This window comes from Trachurus trachurus (genome assembly GCF_905171665.1).
Source record: "Trachurus trachurus genome assembly, chromosome: 10".
Classification (NCBI taxonomy): Eukaryota; Metazoa; Chordata; class Actinopteri; order Carangiformes; family Carangidae; genus Trachurus; species Trachurus trachurus.
In genome coordinates, this window is record NC_139894.1 from 29,378,340 (window position 1) to 29,399,893 (window position 21,554).

At 40.1% G+C, this 21,554-nt stretch overlaps 1 protein-coding gene across 2 annotated transcripts; it reads right to left on the bottom strand.

The window, feature by feature from the left end:
• Positions 1-11,755: 11,755 nt before the first annotated feature.
• LOC310992495 (integrin beta-1-like) lies at positions 11,756-17,850 on the bottom strand. 2 transcript variants are annotated; one of them, XM_083980562.1, is made up of 7 exons: positions 17,691-17,839; positions 14,727-14,790; positions 14,483-14,552; positions 13,964-14,221; positions 13,653-13,875; positions 12,129-12,361; positions 11,756-12,051 (listed from the first exon to the last, which is right to left on the bottom strand). In XM_083980562.1, exons 3-7 carry the CDS (start codon positions 14,550-14,552, stop codon positions 12,035-12,037), a joined length of 801 nt encoding a protein of 266 aa, XP_083836688.1. In that variant the 5' UTR covers positions 14,727-14,790; positions 17,691-17,839; the 3' UTR covers positions 11,756-12,034. The 2 variants fall into 2 exon arrangements, with proteins under 2 accessions (XP_083836688.1, XP_083836689.1); XM_083980563.1 differs by lacking the exon at positions 14,727-14,790 and having other exon boundaries at positions 17,691-17,850.
• Between the last annotated feature and the right edge of the window lie 3,704 nt (positions 17,851-21,554).

The window sequence follows — 21,554 nt, forward strand, 5'->3', positions numbered from 1 at the left end:
AACCTAACCAAAGCACAGAGCAAGGACATTTATTTTCAGCAGGAGTGCCGCGGCTGCATCAGACCATGGATGTAATGCATCAGACTCGCACCTGGGTGAAACTTTGGAGGCGGAGGGGCTGGTCTGGCGCTGTCCCCGCGGCGCGTCGTGTCAAGCCGGGCAGGAAGTCAAACCACGAGAGAATCCGGTCAATTTTCAAAATAAAACACATTCGGAACGGCGGCCCCTCGGGAAGTTCGAAATGACGGACCTTCGGGAATTTTCGGACTGGCAGACCGTCGGAATGGCGGTCCTTCGGAATGGCGGTCGCCCCCCGAACAACACAATCAGTTAACATGGGCCGGTGTTTCCCGGGCCGGCTAATAGTGTACAGTGGGCTAATATACAAGACAAAAAAGTATCATCATGCACCCCTTCCAGGATTTAATCCTTGGTCACCCACACCAAAGTTAACTACTCTACCCACCTACTGCAGCAGACAACAGGTGTGTTTTACCCAGCACACTTAACCAAAGTTTCGAAATGGCAGACCTTGGTTGTGTCCAAAATCACTCACTCATTCCCTACTCCCTACTCACTACATAGTGAATTCAATATAGTGGACTATATAGTGGACTCACTGGTCAAATAAAAAAAACACTTTCGGACACTACTCCGCCGCACAGTTAATGACGTATTACGTTGCGTAATTAAAACGTTCTGACCGCGATCGTAACGGCCGGTGTAGACCTACGGATGTACCAATATAAGAAGAGGAGTAAAGCAATATATTAAGCGGTAATATATATATTTAAGCACCAAGATGTTCAATCAATAGTTTGAAACAACGTTCACAACGTGTCACAACTAAGCATAAAGTCTAGCTAGCTTAATGCTAACGTATAATGTAAAACACCATAGACGGGCTAACAGAAATTAGCCTCGCTATCCAGAGTCTGTGGTCAGTTTATAACGCTTGTTAGGAAATTTGCTCCGACGTTTGTTGTGGGAGTCTGTGGAAGCTGCGACCGGACAACTCTGGCAGCCCGGACACATTTATTGAGAGGCTGCTGCACTACTTCCATTTATTCGGTAGCTACACCGGTCGCTCTGGGTCGGTGTGGAAACGGCGGTCCGTGACCGCAATGCATGATGGGATATCTTGCTCCTTTTAGTGACCATCAGATGTTCACTACATTTTGCGGTGAATTGTGGGATAGATTCAGTGCACTATATAGTGAACATTAATAATCACTAAACATTCGGACACCACTACAAAATGGCGTGGTCACAGATAGATATCACATGACGTCACACAGCAGCCGCAGCGGGTCACAGCGTCATCTTGGGTACCGACTTCCAAAGGCAGTCTATGGGCTGTGACATCAAGTCTCACAAAAAAGAGTGGATAAACCTTTTTTTATTACACGGCTCTATTGAATGTCGCATTCCAAAAATTAATTGATATTACTGATATTGATTTACATCCTGATATGGCATTTTACAGTCTGTTATTCCTGTTTCAGACCGTTGCTAAGTAAAACACACCGTTGCTAGGGACGCCGCTCTGATCAGCACAGCACAGAAAAGAGAAACTATGCAGGTTATTTACCTTATGTTTCATTTTTACCTTCATTAAACAGCTTCGGACTAATAGTGATGTTAGATAAATGACTTGAAACTTGTTACAGAGAGAGTGGAGGCTCCTTCCACATCGCTGCTGGAAACCAACCTGCTCATCAGAGCCTCTGACCCGGTGTCACAGCTCTCCTCTCGTCTCTGTGGCTCCGCGACACAAATGCACCCTGTAAACCGTAATGTTTATCTCTTGTTTATGACAGATACGACTACACTACACACATATACACACTGTGTATATGTGGCAAGGTGAAGAGGGGCCGGGCGGGGATTGAACCCACACCTCCCGGGTAAGAGTCATGTGCGCTTGCCAGTCACCCAAAGGGACATCCCTTTGGCCAAGAAGCCAGGGCACATGATCAATTGGAGGCATAGTGACAGGAACCTCAACTGTCACATATATGATAATCCATTGATCCGCTGATTGATTATTAAAGGCTTCATTGAAAACAAATGCACACGACCACGGAGGGTGAGGAAACCAGCAGATCGAGAAGTGACTGGACTTGCAGATTCGCTAAATGATGCAATTTATAAATTGATAAAAGTCGTATTTTGATCAACATTACATCTGAAATGAATAATTTCACTTATAAGCCGTGTAATGAGCGGTATAATGTAGAGTTAATGTGTTGTTATGGAGAAATAAAGACTAAGATCCTTCATCAAAGCCCATACAGTCTAATGATCATAGCTGTGCAGGTCCCCAGTTGGTACCCAAGATGGCAAGACTGATAAGCATCTATATGTGACCCGTTCCATCAAAATGAGTCGGAAGTCGCAACGTTCTATTTTTAGATAATCAGCTGATAACATGGAAAACCCATAGAAAATCAAAAACATTTTTTTACCCTAATTTCAAAGCAATGACATTCAAAAACAATCTCCCAAAGTTCCACAGTCCAGATAATTGAGAAAAGGCACGTAAATGATGATTAAAGTTGACCTGCAACTTAAACCCTCTGACAATGAGTGCTGCTTCGGTGCAAAACATGAAATATCTTCTGAACCGTTCATGATAGAGACGAGCTGTAAACTGCATCTGAATCGCGGGATTCTCCGCTTTCCGACGGTCATTGAATGGAGCCTCTATGACGAGCAGGGACGGGTAAGAAACAGATGCTAAACCGAGTAGCATCGACGCTAACAGAGCGTAGCATTGATGCTAAACCGAACGTAGCATCGATGCTAACCCGAACGTACACGCTTGCACATATTTTACAAAATATCAACAAAACATGACAATTTCTGAGCCGTTTATGATAGAAACGAGCTGTAAAAAGCATCTGAATTGTAAGATTCCCTGCTTTCCGAGGGTCATTGAATGCTGCCTCTATGACAACAAGGGACCGTATAGGGTGCGTGTAATCACGTGGTACAGGAACAGACGCCAGAGTCACTGGCAAAACTTTAACTGCTATTTTCTCAGGTTTTAGAACAGAATAAGAGAGTAGGAGATCGTAATTCAAATGGCCACATCTCGAAAACCATCAAATGTATGACTCTGACTATGGTATCATTTTAACGCTTATTTTCTAATCTTTCCATTGATACCAAAATCTCAACTTTGGGTCACTGTGACTCATTTTGATGGATCGGGTCACATATAGTGCACTATATAGTGAGTAGGGGGTGATTTCGGACACAGCCCTTTTTTCAGGTTCATAATGGTGCCCCATTTTCAAAAAATGATTAAGGGCCGGCATTCCGAAACATGACAGTCAACGTTCGGAATGGCGGCCCTTCGGAATGGCGCACGTTGGAACCGTTGTAGCTCATGTTACAGGTATGATGAAGTGAGGGTGAAGACATGGCACCTGTAAATAAAACATGTTCATCGTATTTCAGGCAACTTTTGTGATGTGTTTATCGTGCATGTTGATATCACGATGACGATGAAAATAAGAATAATCGCTCAGCCCTATATATGATTTATATAATTGAGAAAAAATGATTATTTTGTCATTTTCCTGGACTGTTGAAAGACACGTGCAAACACTCACTCAGTCAATACTGCGAACAAGGCAGTGATTATGATTTTTTTTTTATAATCCATCAGCCCTAGCTCACAGTCCATATTAAACTACCTAAAATTATCCTACAGGCATATAAAAAACAACTGGTGTGCAGAATTGTACCTTTTCCACATCTTGTGAGTCTGCCCTCTCTCTGAAAAACATTTTCTGCGGAGAGAAAGAATGAATCGACCTGTGTTACATCTGTATTCCCCCCGGTGAGAATTGCCTTTGGTCCTTCAAGCCCTCTCCAAAGAGCTGTGGAGACTCTATTAATCAGATTTCTCTTCAACTGCTCTCAGTCAAGATAGAGCTGCTTCTGGCAATGACATCAGAGGAGAGTTTGAGGGAGCTGTGCCCCTGTCCACTCCAGCTGGTTGTGGTAAAGTGGGATTTGGGCGCCACTACACTCAGACAATCCAATCATTTTACCTCTGTGGACAACAATGTGCCTTTCAGGTCCAAGATGATTCAGCTGGATGCATCCAAATGCTCCAGGCAGCGAGTACACATTGGCTGGTCAGTGTCCGCTGTCAATGTGTGTATGTGTTTATGTGTGTGTGTGTGTGTGTGTGTGTGTGTGTGTGTGTGTGTGTGTGTGTGTGTGTGTGTGTGTGTGTGTGTGTGTGTGTGTGTGTGTGTGTTGGCCTGCTGCACAAGCAGTCACTGCAGTTTGTCCTCCATATGGACAAAGCACAAACAGGCTCGGTCCCTGGTTCCATGATGGTATTTCACAGGTCTGTGCATCAGAGGGCAAACACACCTTCACCAGCAACAGGTTTTATCCTCTTTGGGCGCAATGTTACCACCAGCTGCTGTTCAGAAATGAGTGTGACTGTATTGTCATACCCAGTTAAAGCCCATACAAGGAACTTTTAACTGGATATGCAAAAGTCTCTTGTTTCTGCTGATGTCTTTGTGTGACAGCAAATGAGCCCATCGGTGTGAAGATTAGCTATTTCTAAATAGTGAAACCGGGAGGCAGTGGTCGGGTCGGACCACAGACGAAAGGATTTACAGCATTCAGACCGGAGACAGAGCACAAGACCATGGGGAACATACAGTACGTCAGTCTAACCGCCCAAAAGTCAAGCCGCTCATTAACCCATTAATCCGAATTATTCTACAGTGTTACGGTCAGGTTCAGGGTTAGGGTTATTTAAGTCGGAGAAATGGGAGGTCGGACTAATGGATGCAAAGATAAAGAAATGTAATGGTCGGAGAAATAGGACGTCGGAGAAATAGGCAGTCAAACAAACGTCATGCGCCCCAAGACCTCAAGTCCTCCCACAGATGTAAAATATGTATTTGGATGATAATTAATAACGCCCGTGGCACAGTCGGGACAAAGTTTTTTTTTTTTCTTTTCACTGAAAATATGCATAGTATCACTGTCGCTACAAAAACGGTGCACAACGTCTTGCAGCAGGAGACTTCTGCAGACTCGGCTGTTCTTTTAAGTATTTTAAATACATTTCCAAAGTAATTTGCCTACTGCTCACAAAAAAGTAAGTCTGGAGCCCTGACGCGCGAGCCAGATAAGCATCGACAATACGCACTAGAGCTCATGGGAAATGCAGTCTTCATTCTGACAAAAACTGAAAGTTCCTTGTAGGAGCTTTAATATTTTACAAATTAATGGCATCTGTAGTCACTTGTTTTGGACATGATACAGTAAGTGTCCACATAAAACTTTACATAGTCCATAACACAGGGTTTTGATATTAATGTACAGTATAATATGCTATTTTAGAGACTAGAAATCTCCCTCCAAAGCTAGACATGGTGTGTACTGTTGTTTTAAAAACAGAGGCAGCTACATGCACATCCCAAAAACCTGAAGACTAGGTGCTGGACCACCAAGAAAGACAGGTAAGGAAAAAAAGGAGACTGCACACCCCAAACGTTGCATGTGTGAGTGACATTAAACTGTCAGGGGAGCTCTTAACTAGTGTGCGGTCTCCTTTTTTTCCTTATATGTACTGTTGTTTTCACAGCACCTTGAGCGTCCATGAAAAAATCTGTCTGGTCATGGAGTTCCTCATACTCACCACAGTGAGGTTAGTGGCGAGGCAACATGTTCACAAGCTGGCATAGCACCGGGCAGTGTATAAAAGGTATCAAATTGAGAGGTCAAGACCTGTGTAAAAACTGACCAGTCACTCACCTGAACTTTTTTTTTCATCCTACCAGTGAAATAAAAGCAGCTCCTCTCAGTCACTTTTGGGGCGACATGACCCAGTGGTGCTCCACTACCTGCTGAGAGACATCCTCCGTTACACCACATTACATTATTAAGAAGAGCTTATTACACTCACAGGATTTAGTGTTTACCTTAATGGGAAATGTATTATGCTAACAAGATTATTACACTGTTACAGAGCTGAGTTTTTACATTAGCAGTTTTAACACAACTCTCTCCTTTATTCCTTCCTGCTAAAGCTACGCATATTGAATTTACGAAAGTGCGCGTGCACACACACACACACACACACATACACACATACATTTAGGATATGCTAAATAATGAATGCAGTTTGATATTGTCGCAGAGTTACAAAGGACATTTCCTCTGACCCGAATCTCCGCTGTGTCAGCACTGTTCTTGTGAGTCTATGTATGTGTATATGGTTACTGACTTTAAAATAAGGTCTTAGCAGAGATAGACCACTGCTGGCCAGGAAAAATGCTGCCTTTAAGTAATGACAGTATGGGCCATCATGGTTTTTAATGCCTATGCATAGAAACTGTGTTAAACATATAATTGTGGTCATTTGACATGGTTGTATGAGGCACTGGGTGGATTTTTCTGCAGCTGACTTGAGCTGGTACCATTAGTATGGAGAAACAGGCAACACCTGCACAGAAGCTGAGTGAAGTACTGCTGTGGGTGGGACATCAGAAATAATGAATGTATTTTCAAGTATGTGATACATTTTGAATATTTTTTACATTATCTACCTTACCATCAAACGGCCCTTCACGTACAGCTGATTTACAGTGTAAAACAGTTCATACTGTAGCTCAGGAACACTTACGTTTGTGAAATTACAAATTCATGTCCAAGAAGGTGAGAAGTGCTTTATTACATTCTAAAAAAGAAAAAAAGTAACTGTTTTGATCTGCTACTTAGTTTGCAGCCTTCCAGTCTGGTACAGAATGAAAAATTAGATTCAGATTTGATATTTTCCCTGGCTCTGTCGTCCGTCACCATGAGCATCCACTGTTTTTTTATCAACATTTCTACATTGTCAGTATGTGACAGTGTTAAAGCTGAGTGTTTTCCTGTCACTGCTGCATTACATTACACTCTGAATGTCAATCACCAGACAGCCAAGATTAAAGCTAATGTAATGTGTATGCCACCGTAGAGCGTTTACTGATAGTTTGTTAAAATTTACATTGTCAGAGTCTGAAGGAAGACCATTAGGTGAGAATGTCTTTTATTTATAATCCTGTCAGACACCTATAGAAACTTGTGACCTCATGGTTACTGTAATACAGGCAGAGGGGAATGAGGAATAGAAAATGTGTGCAGGGGGTAATAAGAGAAGATGGAGACAGACATGGTTGAAGAGCGAGAAGAAGGAAACTATCAAAACAGAGGAGTCTGTGTGGTGGTAAGAGCAAGAAAAGGAGATTTGTTGAAGTCTGAGACTTTTTTAAGGGTTCCAGCGGTCTGTCCGCAAATCTGTCCTCAGGGAACCAGAGGGTGAGAATCGGATGAGAGACATTTTGAAAAAGAATGACAGGATGTGTACATCTCTCCTGCTGAGAGCTGTCAGGGAGAAAGAGAGCAGCATTGGACATTGACTTTCACAGTTTTGAGAGTGAGAGGAAAAGATATGTTAAGAAAGAGGATTTGCAACTCGAGGCTGTTTGTTTTTGAAGAACAAAAGACACTCGCTGTTTTCCCTCTGTATGAGTATTCATCCCAGCTGCTTAGGACTTACCCACACAGAAACAGAGCTTTCTGTATATGATTTTTTTTTTTTTTTCATTCTTAAAAGAAGAGAAGTCTTAACCTTCAAACAGCCCTTGGAAGGGGTCTAGAAAGTCAGGACCGGTCAAAATGTCCTCACTTTCCCAAAATGTCCTCACTCTGATGGTTTACAACTACAACTGGTCCTCACATGTACAGTATAGCTGTACAAGTGCACACACACACACAGCATGGTGCTGCTCCTCAGAGTAAACTGGGTGCTGCTGTGTCCCATGTTTTGGTTTTGTCTCCTACATATTGTTGAGTGGTTTCGCCTTGTCCTGTCTTGTAGTGGTGAGCCGCAGTGGAAATGAGTCTCTGATTGTTCTGTGGTTTTAATCCCCCAAAGTTATGTAGCCTACTGCAGTACTGTGCTGTGCCTCAGTGCTTCCCCACACATGGATGAACCACTGATTGTACTTCAACTTTCAGATGGATCAAACCTAATCTAGGCACAGACGCGACGAGGAGGAAAGAGCAGGAGGGAAAGTTTTTACAACGCTCTGGAAAAGTTGACATTGTGCAACTGCGCGTCTATTCTTATCACGGAGACTCTGCTGTTTGACTCTTTGCTGTTTTGCTGCTCTACAGCTGGTGTGGCCTATTAAGCTTCGTACTGATTACAATACAAAGACTTACACCTTATACAGGAAGGACCGACTTGGTTAAGGTCATTGCAGGTTAATACATGCTGTTAATAATTTCAGAGATGGGCACAAGTATTTGATCTTGAGTCTCAAGTTGAGACCCTTCTAGCATTTTGCTAGCTCTCCTCTGCTGCATGACAGTTGGTCTAAGAACACTATAGCGAAATTCAGAGCATCCCATGTGAATCATATGAAATATGCTTGAAATAAATAGCAAAACAGTGTAAAAGAGAACGGACTTACATAGTTCCCCTTTAAATTGAAGGGCTTCTCTGATGGGAGTTGGGGAAAGAGCTTATATACATCATCCAACAACTGCCTGTAATCCTACAAAGAAATATACAGAAAGATTGAGACATACACATAAGTGTTGACACTTGTGATGACTTTAGCCACACATCTCAAGAGCAAAGCTTTAGCTCTGAGTACTTTATCACACACCTCCATCAGCCAGCCTCTTCTTCTTCTCACTGCTCATCAACACACACACACTAAACACAACCTTGGCTAGTTGGTTAGTGTAGTTCTGGTATTTTCCCCAGAACATAGCAGAGCCCCACACTCATACAGACAGGTACACCGAGGTCCTGTTTCCATTAGAAGTGTGTTCCCTGGGAGCACACAGTAATTACCTGGAGCTCTTCAAACACTGCTGTTGGGAAAACACAAGACACTAATGTGCATGTACGCATTCAGATACACCAACAGGCACAGTCACACACTTGACTCCTCCACTGGGTGCTTCACGAAGTGAAAGTCTGCAAAGGAGGACAGACATCTTCAAGCCGTATGGGGGGGGGGGGGTATTTTGATGCTTACTCAGTCAAAGAAGCTGCTCACTGACTGACTGACTGAAACACCTGAGGTAATGTTAGTCAAGGTGAGTTCAACTCTACATTTACACAGAAACCTACAAAATTTTAGCAATTGAATACAACTTTGCAAGGGCAAAACTTTAGTTTCAGAGGTGGGGGGGACACAAGCAGGAATGGCAAATTTGTGCGTGTAGCTGTAGCGTGCAGTGTGTGTGGGGGGGGGGGGGCTTCACATAGCTAATAAACAAGGTTTTAATGGTCGAAATACAGACGTGAACCCTATGTCTATGATCAGACCTTTGGGGATGCTCAAAATTTTGAGCATTGTAAATTTAAATGCATCAGTCTGGTGCACTTTGGGGGTGCACTTTAAGAAATTATACTGACAATTTATTAGAGGTGTTCAGCATGTTTGGTGCTGATCACTGAATGATAGGGATGAGAATTGAATGGATTTTATTGTTGTCTATTCCGTTATCATTTCTGCTTCGATCCAATTCTTAATCGATTCTCTTATACTGTATATACCTGAATGTCATTTCCCTACCAAAAATACATTCTTGTGGAAATGAGCCCCCTACAGCAGTATATTACTGTAACACATGACGAGCAATATTAGTAGGCCTATCAGCTACTTACAGATGCTTTTGTGAAGTTAAAAATAGTTTACAATGTTGAAAGAGAAATGTTAGAGAATCATGCTGGCAACAGGCCCAAGTTGGCCCACCTGGTCACTTTGTGTATGAATTCTTATAAATCCTTAACCCTGCAAGGTACAATCAAGTTTTACTTTTTTTTTTTTTTTTCAAAACAACCCGAGCTTTAAGAATATGCATGCTGTGTTTGTGTCATATGAATGTAGAAAAATTTATATGACCAAGTATAGAGGGGGAAATAAAAAACGGAAAATGAATTGCACAAACATATGGTAAACACTGAAAATGATTATGAAGTTGTTTCTAAATGTTATATAGCTGTTGTTTTAGGTCTTGGGGATTAATGGGAAAATAATCAAGGCTCTAACTATGATATAGAATATATTATTTACATTATTTGCAAAAATGCCCCACTCATCTGGTACTGTATGTCTGGCATGAAAACTTAAGTCTGTGTTTGTGAGGAAGAGAGCCACAGTGTCTCTGACATTTACATGAGGTTCACAGACAATTTTGTGTGTGTTGTGTGTTTTCTGCAGCAAACACAGGTTCTCCTTCATTGTCTCAACTCGCATAAAATGCATAAATGGTAATTTAAGCATTATTCATTAGGATTTAAGGGAGATTTGGGGGAGATTTCCCGATAGTAGTGATCAGAACTATCTTTCATAACATTACCTGTCTCGAGTCTCTCCAGCTTTACTGAATGACCGACAGCTTTACTGCTGCCTTTGAAACTGTTGAAAGAGGCTGTGCTGCGCGTTTCTATACTGAATATCCTGCAATTGGACACAGAAGTGATGTTTTAGAATGTGATGACGTAGCCACTAGCCATTCCCATTAAACTAAACGATTAATAATATATTAATTTCCTTTTCTTTGCTTTTCTAATTTATTTCTTTAGCCCAATATATTAAAGGGGTTACACGTGGGTTTACAAAACCCACCAACCCTACGTCATCTACGCCACTGCTGATATGGTAATGTAGGAGGGTTATTCCCTCCGAGGTGTGTTTGCCAGTCAATTTAATGGCTGTGTTTTCTCTTTTTTCAGATTTAGTGCCAGACTGCTGCTTTGCCTGGGCTGATGTGCCATGCGGCCTGGTTGAAGTTTCCTAATAGTTGTAATAGATGTAAACCAGCTCATCATAATCTGTCTATTGTTCTGTAATGTTGCTGGGACTGTGGTTTTACTGTGTCAGCTGATAACCATTTGTGAAGCAACCGAGTATTAATATTGTATTTTCTTTTGTTTGTCAGGGAGTGGGAGGATCTGCAGGGAGTATCTGTGGTATATACACCCTTCTTTGCATGCAGTGTGGTCTGAAGAGTGGCGAGCACCCAAAAGTAGTTTAGATTTACTTGTTGCAGTGTCCATTGCAGTGATTTGCAGTGGTCACGGTGTGTGCACGTGGTGGTTGCTATTGGGTCTTGTGATAGTATCTCCTCGTGGTTAGTACCCTGTCTGACGATTTATTTATTAGCAGGTAGTGTATTTTATACTCCTGCTTGATTCTAGTTATTGTAACAGTCAACTCGGCTACCTTGTAGTTTTAAATATTTATTAGTGTTGAAATATTAAAGGTAATGTGCTAAACTAATTATTCTCTTTCTTTCATTATCAGGCCCATTACCATCAGTTGATTTTAGTTTGCATAATAGAGAGAATTTTGACTCTGGCTCTCGTTGTACCTGGGGATAAATTTGTCTGTGGGTTTATACAGAGACCAGTGGGTGCGTAACCAAGTGTGGAGAAATGGAACAGGGCCAGGGTCAGCCAGAATGACACAAACACGTGATGTACACCATCCTCAGTTTAGACAAATAAGTTGGGGACAAAGTGTGTTTGCAATGTCACCACACAGGCTGCGGAGAGCTGCCGTGTGTGTTCACCCACCTCAACATTTGTTAACTTGACAAAATCTTACAAGAATAAGGTAAATTAAAAAATAAAACTGTAAATAAAATAAAAGTGATTCAAAAAAATAAAATGACCTGAGCTCAGACTGTGAGAAACACCGTATTATTGGGGAAAAAGACAATATTAGTTTTATTGACAAAGCTCATGTCATCCACCTTCAGTCACAGAGACTCTGCTCATGCTACACAGACACAGAGAGATTGTGCAAAAGACACATAACAAGTTGTTTCTTTACAGAGTTGTAGATAACGGTGCCTAAAATAAGAAAGTAAACTCATGTAATTTAAATGCATGAAACTGAGCAGTTGGTGAACAGGGCTGCTGTCGTCGTCACAGTCGTCTTTTAAACACGCTATCTTGTCGACAAAACCCAAGCGTGGACTAGCATCCAACACCATCTGTAGAAAAATGATGCAGTCAAACAAAAGCCATCATATTTAGTCAGATTGTATAATTTAGTTATTCATGATCCTACCTAGGTTCTTCACCACGTGGACCTCCTTGGTGCCGTTAACGATGGCGTAGGAGTAGTAAAACCAGCAGTCGTTGTCGTCCCGTTCTTTACAGTGACTCAGAGGGAAACTATAGTCATGGGGCTGAGGCACCTCATCACGATCCCTCACCGTGATCAGGGTGAAGTAGCTGCAGTCCCGTTCACATGTGTCCTTCTTCTCACCAGTATTGAATGCTCTGCACTGCACACAGGCTCTGCAGAAACATGGACGGAGGAGTGATTTGTAACTCTCCACCATGTGAAATCCATTCATTAGATTCACAGAATACATGTGTAGAAAGCAGAGGAACCGCCTCACACTAGTAAGGTCATGATAACAATATGATTCTCACAACTGTTCAATCACTTAGTTCAATTGTTTCATATTGAATTAGATAACTCTATGGTTGACACACTGCAAAAACTCAAATCTCTTACCAAGAATATTTGTCTTATTTCTAGTCAAAATGTAATTTCTAGTCAAAACAAATCTCATTCTACTTAAAATTAGACTCATCACATAAAAAGTAGCTTGTTTTTAGACACTTTTTACTTATTTCAAGCAGATTTTCACTTGAAATAAGTAGAAAAATCTGATAGTGGAGCAAGTTTTTCTTCCTTATTACGAGCACAAAAAACTTCCTTTCACTGGCAGATTTTTCTACTTATTTCAAGTGAAAATTTGTTTGAAACAAGTGAAAACGATCTGAAAACAAGTTAAAGCAGAAGTAAGTGATATATTTGTGTTAATATAAGTCTTAAATAGTTATATCTTCCAACAGCAATCACTTACATAGAGTGTTTGGTCTGAAACACGGGTCTGTCAGTCCCTCTGCTCTGCTCTGAGCGCAGGAGAAAACATTTATCGTATCCTACAGTTTTTATCCAATGAGGAGAGAGAACGGCATGCAGGGCTGAGTGTGCAGCCAAGGAACGCCGTGAATGTGGCGACGAGGACTGTTATGGTGCGTTCAAGGAAACTCGTATTTTTCCGACCGTGAAGTCGTACCAGTTCGATCTGGTACGAGTTCACCGGTCGGAAGTTACGAGTGGCCGTTATAGTGACTTTCACCGGTAAAACAGGTCGGAAAAACACGAGTGGGTTGCCTGGAACGCTACAAAGTCGTAAGTCGTGACTTGAAGCTGTAATTTACGATTTCAAAAGCCTGCCTGGAACGCAGCATTAGCGAAAACGACCGGACCACTTACTTCTGCTTTAATTTTTAGGTGATGAGTCTCATTTTAAGTGGAAAGAAATTAGTTTTGACTAGAAATGAGACATTTTAACAAGAAATAAGACAAATATTCTTGGAAAGGTTTTGAGTTTTTGCAGTGCATAAATGCTACAATGGTCAGAAAAAACACAAGGACACGACAAGAAGAAACACATTTAAACATGGAAGCAGATGTTTGTGTGTAGTTTAAAGTCACATGTCGCTTCATAACACTGAATTCTAAAATTTCCCAATCTTAAATTTCAGCCAAATGTGAAAGTCTCAGACTCACTTGTGCTCGGTGCAGACACCAGGACAGGTGGGACAGACCTCACAGGTTGGACCCTGGAATTTGGGGTTGGTGCATCTGCAGACGCCACATTCACACATTCCACGGCCGTTACAGATCTGTCCGTTCTCGGCGAGGCAGGTGGAGGTCTCCAGAGAGCAGTCGCAGGCGCTGCCGGTGTAGTCTCGGTCACAGACGCATACCCTGCATTCACAGCGCCCGTGTCCTGGTGAAGCATTATGGTGAAGGTTACCACAGGACTCTCAATGAAACCAGCTGAGTGTTTTACATCATATTAATCACACTGTGCTCACCTCCACAGAGCTTGTTGCCGGACCGGTCACAGTTGAAGTTGTCACACTCGCAGTATTTTCCAGTGTACCGCTCGTCTGGGTTGTCCCTCCTCTTGCACTCACAGTCGCCACAGACACAGTCTCCGTTGTTGCTGCAGATATCTGTCCCGTTGCCTATTCTGCAGGGGGCGTCTGGGTCTTCTGTCCGGAGTTCGTCTGTGTAGCACTGGCACTGAGGCCCGTAACGTCCCTCAGGACACCTGGCGTTCAGGTCTTCATCTACGTGAGATGAGAGGTTAAACATTTCAGTATTAACAGGCGTCATCAAACATGACCATAACAAACAGGGAAAAAATAAGTAACAATAAATATTTGGGAAACATCTGCTTTCTCCTCCTTGTTGATGTTGACCCATGTTCCCTATACATTATCAGTTCACCTTTTAACAGATGCTACACTTATGAATTAGCTTGTATTCAACAGTGAAGACAAGAAAGACTGCAGAATCTAAACAAATATACGACCATTCTGCGCTCTTACCTCCAGGGCTAAGGGGTATACTGCCTCCAAGGACTAATACTGACAATATTAAGAGTAACCGCAGATCCATCTGCAACAAGAAAAATCAACCAAGAGCTGGATGAACCAAACCAATCAACATACATATGTTATAAAAAATAATAATTAACCGGAGATATGTGTATTAACGTGGAGGAAATCATTGTTAATATAATTTGTTTTATCGCTACATTGGAACCTTGTGGTTTGTTGAAACATCACGCACCTTATCCCGTCTTTTGGCAATTTCCGATGATAGAGTAGCTAACACTTGCCCACAGAAATTGTCCCTGTTTTAAAGAGATTAAAGTTGCTGAGGATGACTAAATAAAAACACTTATTTTTGAGCTAGCTAAAAACAGTTAGTTTTAAGATAGCAAAAAATGAATGGTAACACTTTACAATAACCATAGTTTATAAATGGTAAATAGACCATTTATAAATGGTTAATAGACCATTTATAAATGGTAAACAGATAGTTTACTAATGTTTAATCATAATTTATAAACATCATATAGACCAATTATGAATGGTAAATAGATAATTTATTAATGTTCAACCATAATCTATAATTGGCAAATAGGTAGTTTATGTATGTAAATTAATAGATAATTTACCATTAACAAGCAATTAAATTATGATTAATAATGTTTATTAATTATTAATGGACTATTTATTAAATGTTTATATAAGGTTTAAATGTTGGTTGTAAAACATCTATAAAGATTAAAATGTGTATCAGTGGCACTTTGTAAATGGTTAATATTTGGTTTATAAACCATCTATAAACATTACTTAGATGGTTATTGTAAAGTGGCGACTTATGTTCATAATTATTTAAATGATTAATATGTTGTTTGTACTGTAAATCATCAAGTGACATTTATTTGACTTCTTTTAATGGTGATCTATCACAGAGTGATTATTTTTTGCATAAGAACAGGGTCTGATCATCGTATTGAACACATTTATGAACAGAGTCAACAACATGCAACACTGTACCACAGATAAATATGGTGGTAGGCAAAAATGGTGGGTTTACAACACAACAATGACAACTTAATTTTGTTGATTAAATTTGAATTGATGATACAATATTCAGGCACACTGCACTTTAAAATTAAAGGGATAGTTCACCCAAAATTCAAATTTCACTCATTATCTACTCCCCCTCATGTGGACTAAGGGCTGGGAGAAGTTTCAGAGTCCTCCATGGCTTCTCTGTTACAGCGGGGCTCCGTGCATTTATTTTTTTTCGGAACAATTTCTCACGTTGGGGCTTCAATACAAGAGAGACATTACAGACGAGCACTAGGTATTTGGATGTTTTTTGGTGTGTCTTTTTGGAGAAGAAAAGTGAGCTCCGTTCTCAACCGTCATATGGACATGCAGTGCTGCACGGAGCCCCGCTGTAACTCACGGAGGACTCTGAAACTTCTCCCAGCCCTTAGTCCACATGAGAGGGAGTAGATAATGAGTGAAATTTGAATTTTGGGTGAACTATCCCTTTAATTTTAAAGTGCAGTGTGCCTGAATATTGTATCATCAATTCGAATTTAATCATCAAATTACGTTGTCATTGTTGTGTTGTAATCCCACCATTTTTGCCTACCACCATATTTATCTGTGGTACAGTGTTACATGTTATTGTTATGTGTTCAATACGATGATCAGACCCTGTTCTTTTGCAAAAAATAATCACTCTGTGATCGATCACCATTAAAAGAAGTCAAATAAATGTCACTTGATGATTTACAGTACAAACAACGTATTAAAGCAGAAGTGAGTGATATATTTGTGTTAATATAAGTCTTAAATAGTTATATCTTCCGACAGCAATCACTTACATAGAGTGTTTGGACTGAAACACGGGTCTGTCAGTCCCTCTGCTCTGCTCTGAGCCGAAGAGAAAACATTTATCGTATCCTACAGTTTTTATCCAATGAGGAGAGAGAACGGCATGCAGGGCTGTGTGTGCAGCCAAGGAACGCCGTGAATGTGGTGACGTAGCGACGAGGACTGTTATGGTGCGTTCAAGGAAACTCGTATTTTTCCGACCGTGAAGTGGTACCAGTTCGATCTGGTACGAGTTCACCGGTCGGAAGTTACGAGTGGCCGTTATAGTGACTTTCACCGGTAAAACAGGTCGGAAAAACACGAGTGGGTTGCCTGGAACGCTACAAAGTCGTAAGTTGTGACTTGAAGCTGTAATTTACGATTTCAAAAGCCTGCCTGGAACGCAGCATTAGCGAAAACGACCGGATCACTCACTTCTGCTTTAATCATTTAAATAATTATGAACATAAGTCGCCACTTTACAATAACCATCTAAGTAATGTTTATAGATGGTTTATAAACCAAATATTAACCATTTACAAAGTGCCACTGATACACATTTTAATCTTTATAGATGTTTTACAACCAACATTTAAACCTTATATAAACATTTAATAAATAGTCCATTAATAATTAATAAACATTATTAATCATAATTTAATTGCTTGTTAATGGTAAATTAACTATTAACTTACATAAATAAACTACCTATTTGCCAATTATAGATTATGGTTAAACATTAATAAATTATCTATTTACCATTCATAATTGGTCTATATAATGTTTATAAATGATGATTAAACATTACTAAACTATCTGTTTACCATTTATAAATGGTCTATTAACCATTTATAAATGGTCTATTTACCATTTATAAACTATGGTTATTGTAAAGTGTTACCAAATAAATAAATAAATAAAAACGGTTAGTTTTAAGTTAGCTAAAAGAATAAATAAAAAATAAAAACGATTAGTTTTAAGCTAGTTATAAAAATGGTTAGTTTTAAGCTTGCTAAAAATGGTTAGCTGTAAGGTGGTTTAAGAAATTAAATAATAAAACTTAGTTTTAAGATAAAAGTTTTAAGCTATCTTTGAAATAATATAATAATTTTAAAAAAAAACGTTAGTTTCAAGGTAGCTACAAAAAATGGTTAGCTTTAAGATAGCTAAAAAAAAAGGCTTAGTTTTAATCTTTAGTTCAGAAGGACTATTTTCACTATAGGGCCCAGTTCCAGGGAATCAAGTACGTCTCCGATTAAAACTCAGGCAGGGACAAAATAACCGTTCATACGTGCTTTGTTGTTTAAAAAAAAAAAGTATATAGTATACACACACAACATAAGGAGCGACTCACCGTTTAAGCTCTGGTGCTGTTCCCGAGGAGACTCTTATTTTTATTCCCCCTGGTTCGACAAGCCCTAATTTATTATTTAAACCCCGCCTACGCAGGAGGAGCTACGGTGGCACGTCTCGGAGACTTAAACAAACACACACATACAAACGTATCACTAATAAAGATAGACAAGACAGTTGTGTGTAAGTTGTTTGTCTGTAACTCTATAACTTGACCTGGATATTCTTGTTTTGGGCAGACGCAAGAGGAAAGAGCAAATACAAATGTAGGACATTGGAGTAAAGGTTTCTTCCCCGACAGTCTGTGTTTATCTAAGTCTGTCCTGCACCAGAAGTGAATTGCTGCTGCTCCACTTGAATTCTGGGTTTATACTACTGTAATAAAGTCTGTGTGTTTTGAAGCTGTTACTCTCAACTTCCTGCTGTGTACAGCTTGGCGTTTCCTTTTTGGAGAGTGATCACATGCCAAATTGCAAAGCTGTACATATCCATTCAGAAGCGCTGGTGTTTTCTCTAAAACTGAAAGAAAGTATTTAATTTAATTGTCAGTGTAGTTTTGTCAGAGTACATCACTCCTCCTTTTATACAAAACATAAAATTTTATTCAATTTACTTTGACTTTCTTTTTTCAGCCACTCAATAGCCTGTATCAGTCTGACCTTTCTGACCTCTGACCTTACCATACTAATCAACAGAGTAGAGATTTTGTGGGCTCAGTGCCAGTAGTTTATCCTCCAAGCACTCATCTTAATTTAAAGATATAATCAACTTTAATCCATGGAAATAAATAGTTTTTTTTTATCATGTGATCATGACTTTGCTTGAATTGTAAGTTGTTTTAGTTCACTGTGAGTTTTCTTCTATAAGAATTTGTAAGTGAATGCATATTCTGTGTGATGATGGACATGTGTGTGCAAGTATTAGAATCAATTACTTCAGTGATTCTATATACAATCTTGGCCAGTTTGCATCATCCCTTACACACACAAGCTTGCTTGCACACCTTTTTGCACAATTGCTTTGCTCAGGGCAATAGTGATTTAGGAATAAAAAGTGGATTCATGATGTTCCATACTTGGTTTATTTGTAATGAGAGCAGGAGCAGAGTATTTCACTTTCAATGCGTCGTATCTTTAAATCTAATAGAACTATTATTGCCTCCAACACAAACTGTATTTCCAATTTCACCTTGTTTTGCTCTCGTCAAAACAGAACTTTGGTTTGCTTTATGTTTATACTATATGGATACTGCTGTATTACTTCTTGCAAAACATAACTCTATAGAAACTTTGTTGTAGGCTACTGTACTGTATATCCACTCCTGCATGCAAAAAACCTCAGGTTCTTGGCTCCTATAGGCATACATGTCGAGCCTTACCATGGGATATTCACTGATATGGAGGAAAGTGAGACAGCCTATAATCTGGATGTCATACATATGTCTGACTTATTTTTGACATATTTTCCTGTTTACATTTGCATCAAGTGCTGATGTGTGTTACTTCTGTAGCATCAATTTGAAATGATTCTGATGCCGTCATTTTTATGTCTGTGGGAAAACAGAAAACTCCACATTGAAAACTGTTGCTTTCAGTCCATCCATTCATCATGGTGTGTGGGAGCCAGGTCCGTGCAGGGAGGAGATGGCAACATGCACCACTTTTACTGTAACTGTACTGACACAGGAATTCACCAATCTTACACAAACTTAGAAGGTACTGCACGTTGGGTACTAGATAGATAGATAGATAGATAGATAGATAGATAGATAGATAGATAGATAGATAGATAGATAGATAGATAGATAGATAGATAGATAGATAGATAGATAGATAGATAGATAGATAGATAGATAGATAGATAGATAGATAGATAGATAGACACACAAAAATATACATAAAACATTTTTTAAAAAAACGCCATAGAGAACGCACAATAAGATTTACAAAGAACACAATGGATCCTAAAAAATCATAAACAATGTAGCTACAGTATTTTAAGCTCCTGTTCAGAACTGACAAAGGCACGAAGGAGTTCTTGTATCGGTTTAGTCTGGACCGCTGGGCTCGGTATCGCCTGCCTGATGGTAAGAGCTCGTACTGGGAGTGTAAGATATGGGATGGGTCCTCCAGAATTCTCTTCTCCTGTTTCAGTACACACTTTTCAAACAGAGACTGCAGATTGTAATGATCTTTGAGACCAATCATTTTTATAGCAGTTTGGACCAGGTGCAGTAGCTTAGATTTAGCTGAAACAGGGAGGTTCCCAAACCAAACAGTCATACCGTATCTGATGACACTCTCCAGGACAGCCTGGTAAAACAAGAACATCATTTTCTGCTCAACTCCAGGTTAAACCCTTATTACGCTGGTTTTATACTTGACACAAGTGGTGAACAGAAATACTGGACCAAACCCCATAATATATAACCACATTATAATGTATTTGGACTTGTTTTTACTCACTGCATGATTTCATGTTTGTGGTGATCTGATCTGATCTGATGTTGACATCCATCAGGTCCTGGTGGTATTCCCTGATTCTCTGAATGATGAAACTCCTTTTAAACCCAGTGTCTTAATCCATGAATAAAATGTATGAAAAAAACAAAACAATAATAATCATAGTGTTTAATAATGTTCAACTGTTAAATTTCTTATCTGACCGCACAACCACCAACACAGTAGCATGTTATTTCCCAGCTTAATGAATAATTCACCATGCTTCTCATCAGTATTGGACCGGCTTCATCTGCAGTAGGAGGCTGTAGCAATCCAAAGTGGATATCCATCACCTCTGAGAACAAATGTCCACTTCACATTCAGTGAATCATTGAATGCCATCACAAATCAGCAGCACAAAACCTCGACCTGTCTGTGAAACGTGGTTCTCTTGTCTCGTACAAACTAAAGCAGTTGTTTCCACACCCTCAAAGGAAGAGAGATATCCTGCCATCCAAAGTGCACTCTTCCTGTTAAACGTCTCTTTTGAACCACTGTGACGGGTTCGGCTATGAGTCATTACAATAACTAACCATCAGCCTAAGAGCTGCTGCAGGCTTGTCTCACTTGTAAGATAAAGCTGTCTGTGTCTGAGCTTGTTTATCATGTTGTATGCTAAAGTGTCTTCTAAGAGACATATCATCATCTAGATAAAGAGAAAGGAGTCACTACACACAGATGGCCTCCCTCTCTGTGATCCTCTGCCTCGTGTCAGACGTGCGATGCTCCCCTTCTCTTCTTTCTCCGTCTTTGTCAATATTTGACATGCTCCAAATCCTTGTTTGGTGTTTCAACATTTACTGTCAACAAATAGAAAAGGATGATATGGTTTACAAATGTTGAGCCAGAATGGTTTTTTGGAGCAGCAGTGACTTGTATCACTGTGGGGGAAGCCGGTGGCGCCGCAAGTGAGCCAAGTGTGTTGCTGCTGGTGTGTATGTACTCAGTAGTAAGGCCGTAGTCTAAACGCTGGTCATAGTGGATGTACAGAAAAAAACAGGAGCTCATACACACACATTGCAGCCATTACATTATATTTAATGACTAGAAAAAATATGGCTGATGCTCTGAAAATGTATGTTGTTGTGACTTCAGTCCTTTTGTTTTTCAGGTTATCTGTGTTTTGTTTTTTGTTTGTTTTTTTCTAACTCTTTGTGGTGTGGTAGGCAGCATCCTACCTCCAGCCTATGAAGCGGACACCATCCACCCATCCATCCATCCATCCATCCATCCATCCATCCATCCATCCATCCATCCATGGGTCACCTATCCACAAGCATTTTTGATTATTTGGGGTTCCCTGTCATCTGCTTGTTAACTGTATTCTTTTTGTATTATATTTTTTACATTAATAAAAACATCTG

Coding starts and splice junctions, on each gene's coding strand:
- LOC310992495 (XM_083980563.1), bottom strand. CDS start 14,552: ATGGATCTGCGGTTACTCTTAATATTGTCAGTATTAGTCCTTGGAGGC. Junction 14,222..14,482: donor TATACCCCTTAGCCCTGGAG/GTAAGAGCGCAG, acceptor CATCTCACGTAG/ATGAAGACCTGAACGCCAGG. Junction 12,362..13,652: donor GGTGTCTGCACCGAGCACAA/GTGAGTCTGAGA, acceptor ATGTTTCTGCAG/AGCCTGTGTGCAGTGCAGAG.